The sequence below is a fragment of the Ascaphus truei genome, chromosome 14 (assembly GCF_040206685.1).
Source record: "Ascaphus truei isolate aAscTru1 chromosome 14, aAscTru1.hap1, whole genome shotgun sequence".
NCBI lineage: Eukaryota > Metazoa > Chordata > Amphibia > Anura > Ascaphidae > Ascaphus > Ascaphus truei.
In genome coordinates this window covers 15,220,595-15,236,159 of record NC_134496.1, presented here as the reverse complement: position 1 = coordinate 15,236,159, position 15,565 = coordinate 15,220,595, and the positions used below count along the sequence as shown (strand labels likewise).

The 15,565-nt window shown below is 49.8% G+C and overlaps 1 protein-coding gene across 6 annotated transcripts in view; it reads left to right on the top strand.

The window, feature by feature from the left end:
* Positions 1-12,326, top strand: part of CNIH2 (cornichon family AMPA receptor auxiliary protein 2) — a 64,493-nt gene extending 52,167 nt beyond the window's left edge. For 5 of the 6 annotated variants that reach the window (XM_075569785.1, XM_075569784.1, XM_075569782.1 and 2 more), the window contains 4 exons: positions 427-539; positions 2,028-2,171; positions 4,554-4,605; positions 12,081-12,326. In XM_075569785.1, coding sequence (XP_075425900.1) covers positions 427-539; positions 2,028-2,171; positions 4,554-4,587 — 291 coding nt within the window. In that variant the 3' untranslated portion in view covers positions 4,588-4,605; positions 12,081-12,326. Of the gene's footprint in view, positions 1-426; positions 540-2,027; positions 2,172-4,553; positions 4,606-12,028 lie in introns of all 6 variants that reach the window. The other variant, XM_075569781.1, reaches the window with a different exon arrangement.
* The last annotated feature ends 3,239 nt before the right edge of the window (positions 12,327-15,565 follow it).

Below are 15,565 nucleotides of genomic sequence, written 5' to 3'. Positions count from 1 at the left end.
CCCCTCTCTCCCTCTCTCCCTCCCCCCTCTCTCCCTCCCCCCTCTCTCTCCCTCTCACATTCCCTCTCTCCCATTCTCTCCCCTCCCCCCCTCTCTCTCTTTCTCCCTCTTTCCCCCGCCCACTATCCCCCATCCCTCTTTCACCCTCCCTCCCCCTCCCCCTCTCCCTCCCCCCTCTCTCCCTACCCCCTCTCTCTCCCTCTCACACTCCCTCTCTCCCTCTCACATTCCCTCTTTCCCATTCTCTCCCCTCCCCCCTCTCTCTTTCTTCCTCTTTCCCCCCGCCCACTATCCCCCATCCCTCTTTCACCCTCCCTCTCCCTCCCCCTCTTTCCCTCTCCTTCCCCCCTCTCTCCCTCTCACACTCCCTCCCCCCTCTCCCCCTCTCTCTCCCTCTCACAATCCCTCTCTCCCTCTCTCCCTCAGCTTGTAGTACCTGAGTATTGCATCCACGGTCTCTTCTGCTTGATGTTTATGTGTGCTGCTGAGTGGGTTACTCTCGGTCTCAACATACCACTGCTATTCTACCACCTCTGGAGGTAACTACCACCTATCATCTTTCCCCCTCCCCTTTTCGCCACCCATTCTGGAATAAATCCCCCCCCCCGACCCCTTCCCTACCCTACTGTATCAGAGCGCCAGCTCTCTGAGTATTCCAGGTATTAGTGCTTGAGCTCTTGTGGTGCTGCATCATTATCTGCACAATCCTGGAGCTATTAGAGTATAATCTATTAGAGTATTAAACAGCCAGTTCAGATAATTATAACAGTATTACAGTGTCCTGTCTTGGGTATTAAACAACTCTACGTTCTGGTGTTACTGGCTTTATATTATCACAGTATTAGAGTAACATCTGTCATTAAATTAAATTAAAGTAACATTTCCTAAATTACTTCGGGTATTTCCACTGCCTGTCTATCAGCTCTGAAGTCTGTGTCATCTCTGGATATTTAGTATTATTAGTATTAGGGTAATATCTCTGGGGATATTAGATGTCATTTTACAGCCAGGAGATCTGCTCAGAGGTTAGGATCATCTTTTGGTATTAGGGTATCATCAGAGTAACATCTTTGGGTTATACCGTCATCTCCAGGTACTGGAATATTGTGTAACGTGTCGCATTATGAGTATTAGAGTGCATTTTCTGAGGTATCACAGTTACTTCGACCAGGCTGGCTTAGGAGGTTAGGAAATATCTCTTGGTACTATAACATTATGAGTATTAAATTATTATGAGTATTACAGTATTGTAACTAACGTATACCTTTGGGGTATAGCAGGTACTTTCACCATTGGATCAGATAAGAGTTTTTCTCTTGGTACTATAGCATTATGAGTATCACAGTATTAGCATGACTCAAATATTATGGTCAAGTTATCAGAGCAGGGTATTATGAGTTTTATAGCACTCTCAGTGTTTCAGTGCTCTGTGTATCAGAGTAACACATCTCTGGGGGGTAGTACAGGTACTTTAATTGCCTCGTGGAAGATCCAGAGATTAGGGTCGATCTCTTAGTACTGGATTATTAGGATGGATTAGAAGTTAGAGTCAGTTATCAGAGTACACTATCAGTATCAGAATAATACACATCTCTTGGGGTACCAAAGCTATCTTCACTATTTAGCGGGTGGCTCAGAAATTAGAAGTCATCTCTTCATGCTATGAGTATTATAGTACTCTGAGTATAACAAGTGCTTTGAGCATGAGTATCCAAGTATCATCTCTGGGAGCACCACAGATACTTTCACTGCCCGACAGGTGGCTCCAATATTAGGGGTCATCTCTTGGTACTATGGCATTATGATTATCAGAGTATTAGGATGGTGTAAAAGTTAGTGATGCATATCAGAGTACTGTGAGTGTCAGAGTAAGACACATCTCTGGGATACCACAGGTACTTCCACTGACCTGCACATCGTTTTGATTCATTGTCTTAACTATTATTATATTACTATTATATTAGTATGAATATCAGAGTACTCTGGTTATTAGAGTAACACAGATCTCTGGGGGGTCTACTCCACAGATATTTCCACCGACCTGCGGACGGATCTGAAGCAATGTTTGATCCTGTATCCATCATGAATGTGGATATCCTGAATTACTGTCAAAAGGAGGCCTGGTGTAAACTTGTGTTCTACCTGCTGTCATTCTTCTATTACCTGTACAGGTGAGTAATGAGAGAGGTCTGAGAGAGGGGGAGGAGTCTAAAACGGGGTATGAGCCAGGAGGAGGGGTGGGGTTAAACACAATACTTGCTGTCTGATAGACAGAGTGGGGAGGCCAGAGGATGGGGCAGGGTTGTACTTGTGTTCGACCTGTGGACATTCTATTATTACCTGTAGAGGTAAGAAACCAAAGTGGGTGGGGCCTGTGATAAGGGGAAGAACCTGCAAGAGAGACCTGAGAGATAGGAGAGGAACCTTATAAGGGGAGGAGTCTGAGAGATGGGAGGAGCCTGAGAGAGGGAGGTGCCTGGGAGAGAGGAGGAGATAGAGCAGCATGAGAGAGGGGAGGAGTATTATAAGGGAAGAGCTTGATATAGAGGGGAGGAGCATGAGAGAGAGGAGCCTGGGACAGAGGAGAGGAGCCTGAGAGAGAAGGTTGAGAGAGAGGAGAGGAGCCTGAGACAGAGGAGGAACCTGAGAAGGGAAGGAGCATGAGAGAGAGGGGAGAAGCCTGAGAGGAGAGAAGCCTGAGAGGAGAGAAGCCTGAGAGAAAGGGGAGTAGCTTGAGAGCGCGGGGAGGAGCCTGGGACATTGGGGATCCTTAGCGAGGGGAGGAGCCTGAGAAGGGGAGGAGCTGAGAGAGGAGCGGAACCTATGAGAGAAGGGGGGAACCTGAGAGAGGGGAGTTGTCTGAGAGTGGGGGTGGAGCCTGTAAGAGAGGGGAGGGGCCTGTGACAGAGGGGAGGATTCGGGAGGAGCTAGGAGGATGAGGCGGTCGGATTATAATAAATTGGTGTTTCACCTGCTCTCATTCTACTAATACCTATACAGAGGAGTAACACAAGGTGGGGGAGCCTGAGAAATCTGTACTAATCTCAGCTCTACACAAACACAGCATTCTGTACTAACTTTAGCTCTAAACACACAGTATCCTATCCTAAACCCACATCCTGTTCTAATCCCAGCTCTGCATACACAGTATCCTATACTAATCCCAGCTCTGCATACAAAGAGAATCCTGAACTACTCCCAGCTCTGCATACACAGAGAATCCTGAACTAATCCCAGCTCTGCATACACAGAGAATCCTGAACTAATCCCAGCTCTGCATACACAGTATCCTGTACTAATCCCAGCTCTGCATACACAGAGTATCCTGAACTAATCCCAGCTCTGCATACACAGAGAATCCTGAACTAATCCCAGCTCTGCATACACAGAGTATCCTGAACTAATCCCAGCTCTGCATACACAGAGAATCCTGAACTAATCCCAGCTCTGCATACACAGTATCCTGTACTAATCTCAGCTCTGCATACACAGAGAATCCTGAACTAATCCCAGCTCTGCATACACAGAGAATCCTGAACTAATCCCAGCTCTGCATACACAGAGTATCCTGAACTAATCCCAGCTCTGCATACACAGAGAATCCTGAACTAATCCCAGCTCTGCATACACAGTATCCTGTACTAATCCCAGCTCTGCATACACAGAGAATCCTGAACTACTCCCAGCTCTGCATACACAGAGAATCCTGAACTAATCCCAGCTCTGCATACACAGAGAATCCTGAACTACTCCCAGCTCTGCATACACAGAGAATCCTGAACTAATCCCAGCTCTGCATACACAGAGAATCCTGAACTAATCCCAGCTCTGCATACACAGAGAATCCTGAACTACTCCCAGCTCTGCATACACAGAGAATCCTGAACTAATCCCAGCTCTGCATACACAGAGAATCCTGAACTACTCCCAGCTCTGCATACACAGAGAATCCTGAACTAATCCCAGCTCTGCATACACAGAGAATCCTGAACTAATCCCAGCTCTGCATACACAGAGAATCCTGAACTAATCCCAGCTCTGCATACACAGAGTATCCTGAACTAATCCCAGCTCTGCATACACAGTATCCTGTACTAATCCCAGCTCTGCATACACAGAGAATCCTGAACTAATCCCAGCTCTGCATACACAGAGAATCCTGAACTAATTTCAGTTCTGCACACACAGCATGCTGTACTAATCCCAGCTCTACACACACATCATCCTATATTAATCTCAGCTCTAAACACACAGTATCCTGTACTAATCCTAGCTCTTCATACATACAGCATCCTGTACTAATCCCAGCCCTTCAGACACAGCAGCCTGTACTAATCTTAGAGCTGCACACCCACACACAGTATCCTGTACTAATCTCACCTCTACACACACACACAGCGTCCTGTACTAATCTCAGCTCTACACACACACAGTATCCTGTACTAATCTCAGTTCTACACACACACACACACAGCATCCTATATTAATCTCTGTTTGCACTATGGACACTTACACCACAGCCTTTACTAATCCCACTTCTTCCTTGCATGCAGGGTGGGAGCCACTGTGCGTTATGTGAACGCGTAGGATGCTGTGCCGCTGCTGGTGAGTGACCTGCCCCTTGTCCCCCACCCCAGTTCCCATCTCTACACCTCCACATTTTGCATGCTGACACTGTCACAGGAGACCAGAACTTCACACCAGGACAAGGTACAGCACAAAGCACAAACAGAGTTACAGTCACCAACACAATATCACCAACACAGGGACTACGGGGGAAGCCTATCTTCTTAGGTTAGAATGGGTAGCGACCAATCACAGCATGGATGCTGTGTGTGGGACCAATCACAGCGATACATATACAGTGCAACCCTGTATATTCATCCAGATGCAATTGCTGGCTACACCTTTATTATAAGAGCCTCATTGCCCATATCGTCATGTCTCCCCTTTTAAGCCGAGAGCTCTGGGGCGACAGCACTATCGGGTTGAGCCACATGATCGAGGCCAAAAGTGGCTCTCTGGCCCATACAGGAAGCGATCCTTCCTGCCCCCAAAAGTCCATAGTCTGGTGGGGGTAGCTGGCCATTCACATAGGGCTGAAAGGGTCGGCGTATAGCCCCTACCATTGCCTGGCATCCTGTCCTAGCATAGGCAAACCTCCCAGTCAAACCGGGCATGGATGCCGGAAGGGTCGACCTTGTGGTCATGCAATCTGGCACAGTGCAAGAGAACCGGGGAGGGGGCAAGTCAGTCGAGGATCGGGCCATTGTGATGGGCTCCCCTCGGCTTAACTCTCGGGTCTAGGCTCCGAGGTCCTGGGAACAATGGGTCTCAGATCTGTTGTCGAAATCTCAGGGTTTCTGTTCTGGCAATCCCTCGGCTCTGGCAGTGTGACACACCCGACCTCTGGGTTTGCAAAGCCGCAGATAAATGCGCCCAGATCGCAGCCCAGCAAAACATCAACTTCAAGTCCAGGGATTATCCCCACATCCCGGATCCCTTAGCCCGCTCCCTAATCGAGGTGCACACAGGTCACTTGCAGGGATCGGGGTTCTCCGTCTGAGACTCGCACCTGTATCTTTGCTAGAGGCAAAAGATGCTCCGACCCGACCATATCAGGTTGAACTAGAGTTACAGTGGCTCTGGTACTCATCCACCCAGTAGTCTTCTTGGTCTCGATCATCACTGGGTGCAGACACGGTTGCCTGGCATCAGGGTGCTCCTGCCGGATCGATGCAACTCGATCTGCAGCTGTACCCCTCTGGGTCTCGGGTGCCGGAGCTGGAATATCAGAGGGAAGATCTGGATCGCCTGGCTCTACTCCCACATCAGAGCTAGCCCCATGCAGGCGATCCGATGGGTTGCTTGAAAACGTGGCCCTGGAATAGGGGGAACTGCCTGCGGGGCAGTAGAGCAATCTTTCCATAGATGGCCCAGCCAATTGCTGCCACAGCATCAGTGCTGTGGGTTAAACTTGGCAGGCTGGAAGCATAAGCTGGGACCCGCTGGAGCACTCCTCCAGGAGGGGTCTGTCAGGACTTATATCAGGGATAAATATCGCCAGAGAGAAACACGAGAGTTTATAAAATTAATTTATTGGAAAAATATATCCACAATAGTACATATACACAGACAACACAGACACTTAACTCGGGGTAACTGGGAGCACCCTATAAGCTAGGTGCGGGGACCCCCGTTAGGAAGTTTTCCCCATTCTGCTCGTACCCTCTGCTGAAGCAGTTACCGCTTCAGCAGCCCCACACCAACTGACACTCCGGTGCTTGGAATTCTGAGACCTGCAACTGTCACTAACTGACTGACTGGCTGTAACTGGCTGGCATTCCCTCAGCCATAGAACCATCAGAGCCTAACTCCTCCCCTTTTTACCTCATGCAACATACCCTGAGTTCAGGGAAAGGTCGCAGGCAATATTTGAAACTTTCCCGCTGAAACACAGCGAAACCCCTGGTCTCTGAGGTGCTGTAACTAAGTAAAATACATACAAATATACATAACACATAATACAATACCAATGTTTTATTGACAGGTAGGGGTAATGGCAGACATAACTTTTATTAACAGCAGCCATATTTACCCCTACCGTCACAGGAACATCGAATCTCTGTGCTGCTGCGGGCTGAGGGACTCTGCTGGCCGGGACTGGAGCGGTCGGCTAGGGTCAGGCCGCCATAAAATCATCTGTCATCTTGGCAGCCTGTCGGGGCTGATCCGGCTCACGGGCCGCAATCCATTCTCTCACCTAAGGGATGCAGTACAGCAAGTACTGCTCTTTTAGGACTACGTTCAAGAGACCCTAAAATGCGGCCACCTCACCATGGCTAGTTCCTTAGTCTATGAAGAGTACCTGTACACCATCTTCTGGATCGGGTCATCTGCTGTCTACGATGACTGTTGGGGGGGTGAAGTGAGCTCGGCAGGTGACCAGAGTTTCTGTGAATCATTGCCCTGCGGTCTCAAGGATTGAGACCCACTCAACTACCTTCGAGTAGTTCAGCCCTGAACCTGGCAATCCCACCGCTGCCACCAGAAAAGCCTGTCAGGAAGACCATGACTTAACAGGGATCAAGCACCAAACAGGACATAGAGATCAAATAAATGTATATGTATTCTGTCCAGAGCCAGCAGACACAACACAATATCACCAACAGAGCTGTACTCACTCCACACAGGGAATACAGGGGGAATCCTAGCAGTCTTATGTGCCCGGCACCACCGAAATATGCTTACCCAGCGCAACTTCCACTTCTGAGGGGGATCAGGAACTCCAGGCAGTGCTGGATCCAAGTTGTAGCAGAGCGCGTTTAAATCTCCTGCTTAGAATAGCAGGCAGCCTCGATTTCGGGTGTCTCTGGCACAACCTCAGAGTATACTGCTTAGTCTGTCTCAGTAAGCTCTGTGGAACCAGGATCAGCCACCCCTTTTCTAGGTTCCCGTCTCCATAGGAAATCATGGTGAATGGGCAGCGACCAATCACAGCGCTGATACTGCGTGTGGGACCAAACACAGCGCGAGGGGTTACCTGTGTTGGCTAAGTCGGGCTTGGGGTGTGACCTGGAGACTGGCGGGAATTAGAAAAAACAGTGCATACCTGCCCATGTTTTCAATGCTGGTTTGCTAACTCTGGATGAGATAGGCGCCTCTCTGTCTGGGGAAGACAATGGCTCCCAGATAGGAGGCCAGTCCATCCACACTGTCCTTTGTCCTCAACCCCCTCGTGAAACCAGCTAAACATGGATCCCTGGACATGTATGCCGGGTAAGTGTATCCACAGTCCGTGGTTATAGAGACAGTCTAGACCTCTCCGGTGCAATAAGCGACTGAGCACTTTAAAATTCCCTACTCAAAAGTCCTGCTTTCTGCTTCCCCGGCGACTCAGTCCCACAGCACAAAAGCACTTTTAAATCTCCCGTTCGATTGGGCTCCCAACCTCATTTTCAGGTTTTCTCTGGCACAGCTTCGGAGCATATAGCTAAATGCACCTCTACGTCAGGATCAGACTGAGACCCGGAACTCTGAACAGGTTCCCCTTATATAGAGTCCCTGATGCCATAGGAAAATCATGGTAGATGGAGCAGTGACTACTCACAGTGCGGATGTTGTACAGGGACCAATCAGGACATGATGTAAGGAATTGGGGAACACGTCCTCTGCGACGTGTTCCCTCCTTACCTGTCGTCTCTCAGACCTCCACTCTGGCACCAGCGCGTGCGCGCACCCCCGCTCTGCTTATGCTGCACCTCAATTTCAGCAGAAAATCCTTGAGTGGGGTCGTTCCTCTAAGTCGGCCGGTCACTCGGGTACAAAAAGAACTTCCGATCTGATCAGACGCACCTTTTGGTGGCCCAATATGTTTAAGGATATCAAAGAATTCATCAATTCATGTTCCACCTGTGCTCGAAATAAGTCCACCCGCAACAAGCCGTCTGGTCTGCTCCGTCCTCTCTCCATTCCGGACCGACCGTTGACCCACCTCTCAATGGACTTTATTGTTGAGCTTCCTGTTTCTTGTGGGATGAATACGATTCACATTATTGTTGATAGGTTTTCCAAACAGGCCCATTTCATTCCTCTCAAGGGTCTTCCTAATTTTGCCACACTAGCAGATATTTATATTAAATAAATATTTCGTATTCATGGAGTCCCACTCTCTATAGTGTCTGATCGGGGATCACAGTTCATCTCGAAATTTTGGCGGGCCTTTGCCCAAAGGTTGGAGATCATTCTTCTTTTTTCTTCTGGGTATCGTCCCCAAACTAATGGTCAAACCGAGAGAACGAATCAGTCATTAGAGCAATATCTGCGATGCTTTATTTCCGACGCACAGGACAATTGGGTGGAGTTACTTCCATGGGCAGAATTTGCCCATAATTCACTCAGAAATGAATCCACGCAAGAATCACTGTTTTTCATAAATTACAGATTCCATCCAGCTCGCCTTCCTATCTCTTCCAATCCTTCTGGGGTTCCAGCAGCAGATTCCAGAGTAAACTCGCTCCAAAATTCTTGGAAGAAAATTCAAAAGACTCTACAGGAGGCAGTACTCAGACAAAAGACACATGCGGATCGTCATCGCCGTGAGGCACCCAAGTTTAGGCCAGGAGACAAAGTGTGGCTTTTATCTAAGAACATAAGACTGAAGACACCTACACTGAAACTGGCCCCAAGATTCCTGGACCCTTTCACCGTTCTCAAACAGGTCAATCCTGTGCCATACCGCTTGCAACTGCCTCAATCTATGAGAATCCCGGCAGTCTTCCATGTCTCATTGTATAAACCGGTTGTTCAAAGTTCTCAGTTTCCTGATATCTCGCCTAAACCTCCACCTGTCATCGTACAGGGTCAAGAAGAATTCGAAATTCAATCCATAATCGATTCCAGATACTCCAGAGGAGGAGTTCAATTCCTTGTACACTGGAAAGGCTTCAAACGGGAGGAACGGTCATGGGTACCTCTTCGTCAGATCCATGCTCCCGGCTTGTTCAGGCGGTTCCACCCAGGTTCCCGCACAAGCCTTATGGGAATCGTCCTGAGGCCCATCCTCAAGGAGGGGGGGTACTGTAAGGAATCTGGGAACACGTCCTCTGCGACATGTTCCCTCCTTACCTGTCGTCTCTCAGACCTCCACTTTTGAACCAGCGTGTGCGCGCACCCCTGCTCTGCTTACAGAGCACATGCGCAAACGCAGCTCTACTAATGTGCCACGGACCTCAGCTCCGCCCCCTCGGACGCATCGTGCTTCTTTCACGCGCGGCGCGCACAGGAGACGTCGTTCACCGCTCCCCAGCTGCTTGGCAAGCTACCATTAAGCCACTTGTCTCCTGCAGCCTAGCGGGAGCTGTGCCTCCACTCCGCCTCCTTTTCTATTGGTTCCTGCTACACATATATACCCTGCTCATGCTCAGAGTCATTGCTGAGCATAACTAGTTGTAGCCTTGAGCTTCCACGTCTGTTTTGCTTTGCTCCCTGTCTTGTGCTTTCTCTCTGCAGCTTAACCCTACGTTTACCGACCCAGCTTGTTCTTGGAAACTCCTGTGGATATTGACCCCGGCTTACCCTCGACTCTGCTGACCTCTCCAACCCCGACCATGGCTATACGGACTTCCACAATTCTGACCTCTCCAACCCCAGACCATGGCTATACGGACTTTGTCCAATCTGATCTCTCCATCCCAAGACCTTGGCAAGTATCTGGACTAACCCACTCTCTCCAACCCAGACCCGGCTACATTGACAATCCACCTGCCAGGCACGCTTCCGCTGCTGTGGGTGCGTGGTTCAATACATCCCCAACTCAGTACCGGGGTCCTGTCTTGCTCGTGGGCAGCGCAAGCATTACACATGAGGGCTCGTCTGTATTGGTCAATCAGGGCTGGAGGCAGGGATAGAGGCGAGTTAAAGGGCTTGGATGGTAATACGAACGGCCAATAGGAGCAGCGCCTAGCCTCCGCAGGGCTTAGCGCTGTGATGTCTAGGGGACGCCCAAATGCCCCTGGCCTAATCTCCGCCCCTGACCACTCTCTATTTATCCCCTGCACCTCTCCTCCCCCTCCAGTCCCAGCAATAGCTAGTTCTCCGGACATGCAGCCTGCACAAAGGGTTTCTCAGCCCGGAATGTCCAGAGACCTGGGGTATGCTTGTTATTCTTAGGTACAGTTTACACAGGAATAAAGGAGTTGCATTTACAGGGTATGCAAGAGGCTACCACACATATAAAAACAGGGTCAGGTGGTAAGATGAGCCCCAGGGAAGGACGGGCAGGGGCCAGAGACCGGGCTTAACCTTTATTATACTGTTTTCTGTGCCCCTTTCCGTCACAGACACTACACTTCCTCCCTTCACAAGCCCTGCCTGCACTCCCACTAACCCTCTGCAAACACACACAGCATCCTATACTACTTATACACCTCTCTAATTACCTCTCACGCCTCCTCACTATCCCTCAGTAATAACTGTCTCTCCATCCCCCTCTCTCCCACCCTCCCCTCTTCTGTCTCCCACTCCCTTCCTTCTTTCTTCCCCCTTTCTCTCTCTCCTCGCCCTCCCCCACTCTCCCCTCCTCCCCCTCCTTCCCTCTCACATCTTCCCCCCTTCTCCCTCCCACCCCCTCAAATCATTTCACCCCTCTCTCTATCTCCCTTCTCCGTCCCATCCTCTCCCCCCCATACCCCCATCCTATCCCTCCCCATCTCTCCCTTCTCCCTCCCATCTTCTCCCATTCTTCCTTCCAATCCTCTCCCATCCTATCCCCTTCTCTCTCCCATCCTTCTTTCCCCATGACTCCATACCCCCACTCCACCAATCCTCCCCACCTCCCATCTTCCCCTCCTCGTAACTTCCCACCTCTCACCCCAACCCCCTTCCATCCTCCTCCCCTCTTATCCTTCCCCCCTCCCATCCTTCTCCCCTCCTCTAATTCTCCTCTTCCCCCCCCTCGAATCCTCCCCTCCCATCCTCTCCCACCCCCCTCACACCCCCCCTCTCTCCTCCAATCCTCCACTCCCACCCTGTCCCTCCTATCCTTTCTCCGCCTCCCTCTTTCCCTTCCTCACTCCCTCTCCCCCCCCATTCCCTCTCTCCCCCTCCAACACTCCCTCTCTCTCCCCCACTTCCTCTCTCTCCGCCTCCCTTTAACTCCTGCACTCTCTCCCCCTCCCCCACTCCCTCCCCTCCTCTCTCCCTCACCCTCCCCCACTCCCTTCCCCCTCTCCTCCTCTCTCCCACTCCCTCCTTTCCTCTCTCCCACTCTCTCTCCTATCCCCCTCCCCCACTCCCTTCTTCTCCCCCTTTCTACCTCCTTTTCTCCAACTCCTTTTTTCCCTCTCCCCCTTTTACCTCCTCTCTCTCCCCCTCCTCTCTCTCATTTTCCATCTCCTTCCCCTCTCCACTCCCTCTTTCCCTCCCTCCATCTCTCCTCCCTCCCTTTCTTCTCCCCCCCCACTCCCTCCCCCTCGGCTTCATCGCCCTGTCCCTCCTTCCTCTCTCTTTCTCTTGTCTCTCACCTCAGTATGATTTACACGCTCGTCACTTTTTGAATCTCTTCTCTTTGAATCCTGAAGCCGGGAGACAGAGGGAAGGAAGGTGAGAGTGATACCGGCACCGACGGAGGAATAAACTGCAGAGCATCGCTCTCTTCAACACCCCCTCCCCCCCCCCAGTACAGACCTTTCTCTCTCCCTATCCTCCTCCTTTCTCTATCCCTCCTCTTTTTAGACTGCTGGCGGCTCACAGCTTTTATTCGTCTGTTTGAAGTCTGTGACTTTATTTCTTTAGAGATGTGTGAAGTATACTGTCAATAAATGATATCATTATATATATATCTATATAAACCTGTGTAGCAGAATGTGTATTTAAAGAGGAGGCTGGCACTGCTGCTGCTGTGTATACCATGGTGTAGTAGTGTGTGTGTGTGTGAGGGGGGAGGCTGGCACTGCTGCTGCCCGTGCTGTACCTGTGCTGTGTATATATGTCATGGTGCAGTAGTGTGTGTTTGTGAGGGGGAGGCTGGCACTGCCACTGCCCGCGCTGCACCTGTGCGGTGTATATATGTCATGGTGCAGTAGTGTGTGTGTGTGAGGGGGAGGCTGGCACTGCCGCTGCCCGCGCTGTACCTGTGCGGTGTATATATGTCATGGTGCAGTAGTGTGTGTGTGTGAGGGGGAGGCTGGCACTGCCGCTGCCCGCACTGCACCTGTGCGGTGTATATATGTCATGGTGCAGTAGTGTGTGTGTGTGTGAGGGGGAGGCTGGCACTGCCGCTGCCCGCGCTGTACCTGTGCGGTGCAGGGCTGCTGACAAACTTCCCGTGGCCCTGGGACTAGCGTTTTGACTGACCCCCCCCCTGTGTCGGCGGCCTTGCGAGGCGCCCCCCTCTTTGACACATACTCGATCTCCCCCTCCTTCCCATGTATTTCACTCTTCCCCCCTCTCTTCCTCACTCACCCCTTTCTCTCTTCTTCACTCCTTCTCTTATACTCCTCCCCCCCTTCCAATATCACTCAATCCCATTCCCTCAATCCGCCCCTCCTCATATGCATTCCCTCTCCACCTCTGGCCAAGCACACATACACACAATTCTCCCTGGTCACACATTATCCCCCCACAATAATTACCCCCCCCCCCCCCACACACACAAAATACAACAGCCCCCCATCCCCAAATACATACAACACTGCCCCCCATCCCCAAATACAAAAGAGCACCTCCACCATTCCCAAATGCAAACACCCACAATCCCCAAATACAACTCCCCATCCCCCAAATACAAATACCACCCACTTACCTCGGGGATAGTCCAGTCCTCTGGTGCTCCCACTGTCCTCAGCTGCTGCGGGCCTCTCTCCCACGCCGGGCCTGCTTCTCTCCCCCACGTCGAGCCTCCCCTGCGGGTGCATGCCAGAAGCTGGGTCGAACAGGAAGTCGGCCTCCACTTCCGACGCACACCGGTGGGAGAGAGAGACCTGGTGCGGGGGAGAGTGGCAGGCCCCCAGGAGTCCTGCAGGAGCTGGGGAGAGCCGTGGACCTCGACAACAACCAGAGGACCTAGCAGCCGTATACAAGAGTTGGGCCTAAACTCTGGCCGGGCCCAACTTCCAGCGCCGGCCGGGCCCCCTGCTGCTGCTGAGCCCAGGACACTAGTCCCGGTTCTCCCTCCTGTTGGGAACCCATGATGCTGTGTATACATAAATACTACAATATAAACCGTGCTCAACTAGACTAATAGCAGGGATAGTATATGTTTTTATACCAGCGTGCTCAGTCTGTATTGACCAGGGTATCACGGTTAAATGTCCAGTAACCCCCAGCCGGGGGGAACCGTAGAAAAAATTAAAAGAAATAGAACAGACAAGCACAGCATGTATAAGTAAGTGTATTGAACACCAAAAATAAAACAATCGCTGCTCACTTACATGTGAGTAAGACATAACGGGTGTGGAGCGCAGGCACTGGCACCTCTGCAGTGAGCTGTTTATCTGGCGAGTAGGATGGTCTCGCTTCTCCGTCTCTCACCGGCCGGCGTTCTGCACCTGATCCTGCACGTCCCGCGAGATTTCTCCTCCGTCACTTCCGGATTGCGTATGGAGTGTTTCACTGCGGTTCTGGTCTCCACCTCTCCTTCACATCCGCCGCTGGAGTGAAAGACCAGCCTCCCTCCGGATGTTTGGCTCAATGGTCCGGGCTCCTGCAACAACCATTAACCCTATGCGTTTCACTCTTTAGGGGCTTCGTCAGGGGCTGGTTACCTTATTCCTCCTCATCTACTAAATACCTTCTCCAATTATTGATTCTAATTGGGTATCAATTAATCTGATGATATACCCTCAAATAGTTATTTTGGATACCACTAGACGTTTTACAGTCATCTCATTGTATACCAGTGACCAAAAGTGTGTAATCGGGCGCTCCTTAATTAATTATACAAGTTGAATGACGAAACGCGTAGAATCTGAGCTTGCGTCCTGTTGAGAGATCCTGGCAACCGGAGACCAAGCGTGACGTCACATCTGCCCTTACCGCAGTGCACACCAGAAGTGTCGGACGTGAATGAGTGAACGCGCCGGAGACTGAATGCCCAGAGGATCGGGATTTCGTACAATTCCCTGTATTGTATTTTACAATGTGAGTGCATTTATATCTTTGCTACTGGTCCTAAAATATACTTTTTAGATCTACTACACCATGCTAGTCTTTATCCTTTTTGCATGACACGGAAGGAGGGATTACCCCACGGACACATTATCGTGTTGGAAACCATTGAAGGTTGCTCGTTTCAGAGAGAGATAGAGTCTCTGTACTGCTTGATTTCTGGGGGAAAAGTGTGAGTGCTACTACCTTACAGCCCTATATACTGCTGATATATATATATATATATATATACACACAGGTTGCACTATGTTATGCTCTTTTATTCTTTCATGATTACGCTGTGATCATCCTGCGCTCCCCTTGCTGTGGAAGAATACAATCTCATTGTATAGTCATAAATATCTCAACATAGAGACCATGACTATGTTAGATATACAGTAGTGGCTGTAATAGGATTTTAGATAAAAATGTCCTTGGTAATAAGGAATATACCTCATCTCGTACGGCTTGCAGAACAAGTGCCTGGGAAATGTCTATCACATAGAATTTGCATACATAATATCAATAAATCTTAATACAATTAATCTTAAAAATTAATGACAATTAAAATTGTAACATTTATATATATATATATATTAAAACACAACACAACACAACAGCGCAAATATCATAAAACGTCCTCAAACAAGAAAATAAATAATAAAATACTAAATTAAATAAAACAAATATGCAAACTTGATAGTCCAGGAATGTACTTAATCCAATCTTCAAACAGAGAAGAACCTTCTAACCAAAATTTATAACGGGGGGCAGCCGAATCCAAAAGGAAGAATCACTTCCACAAAACTGAAATGAGAAATAAAAGAAAAAGCGCACCCCCTAGTGCATTATCTTCACGGTAGGGGAGATAATAAATTGAATATTATAGAAGTGGAAGGCAATGCACACTTACAGGAAA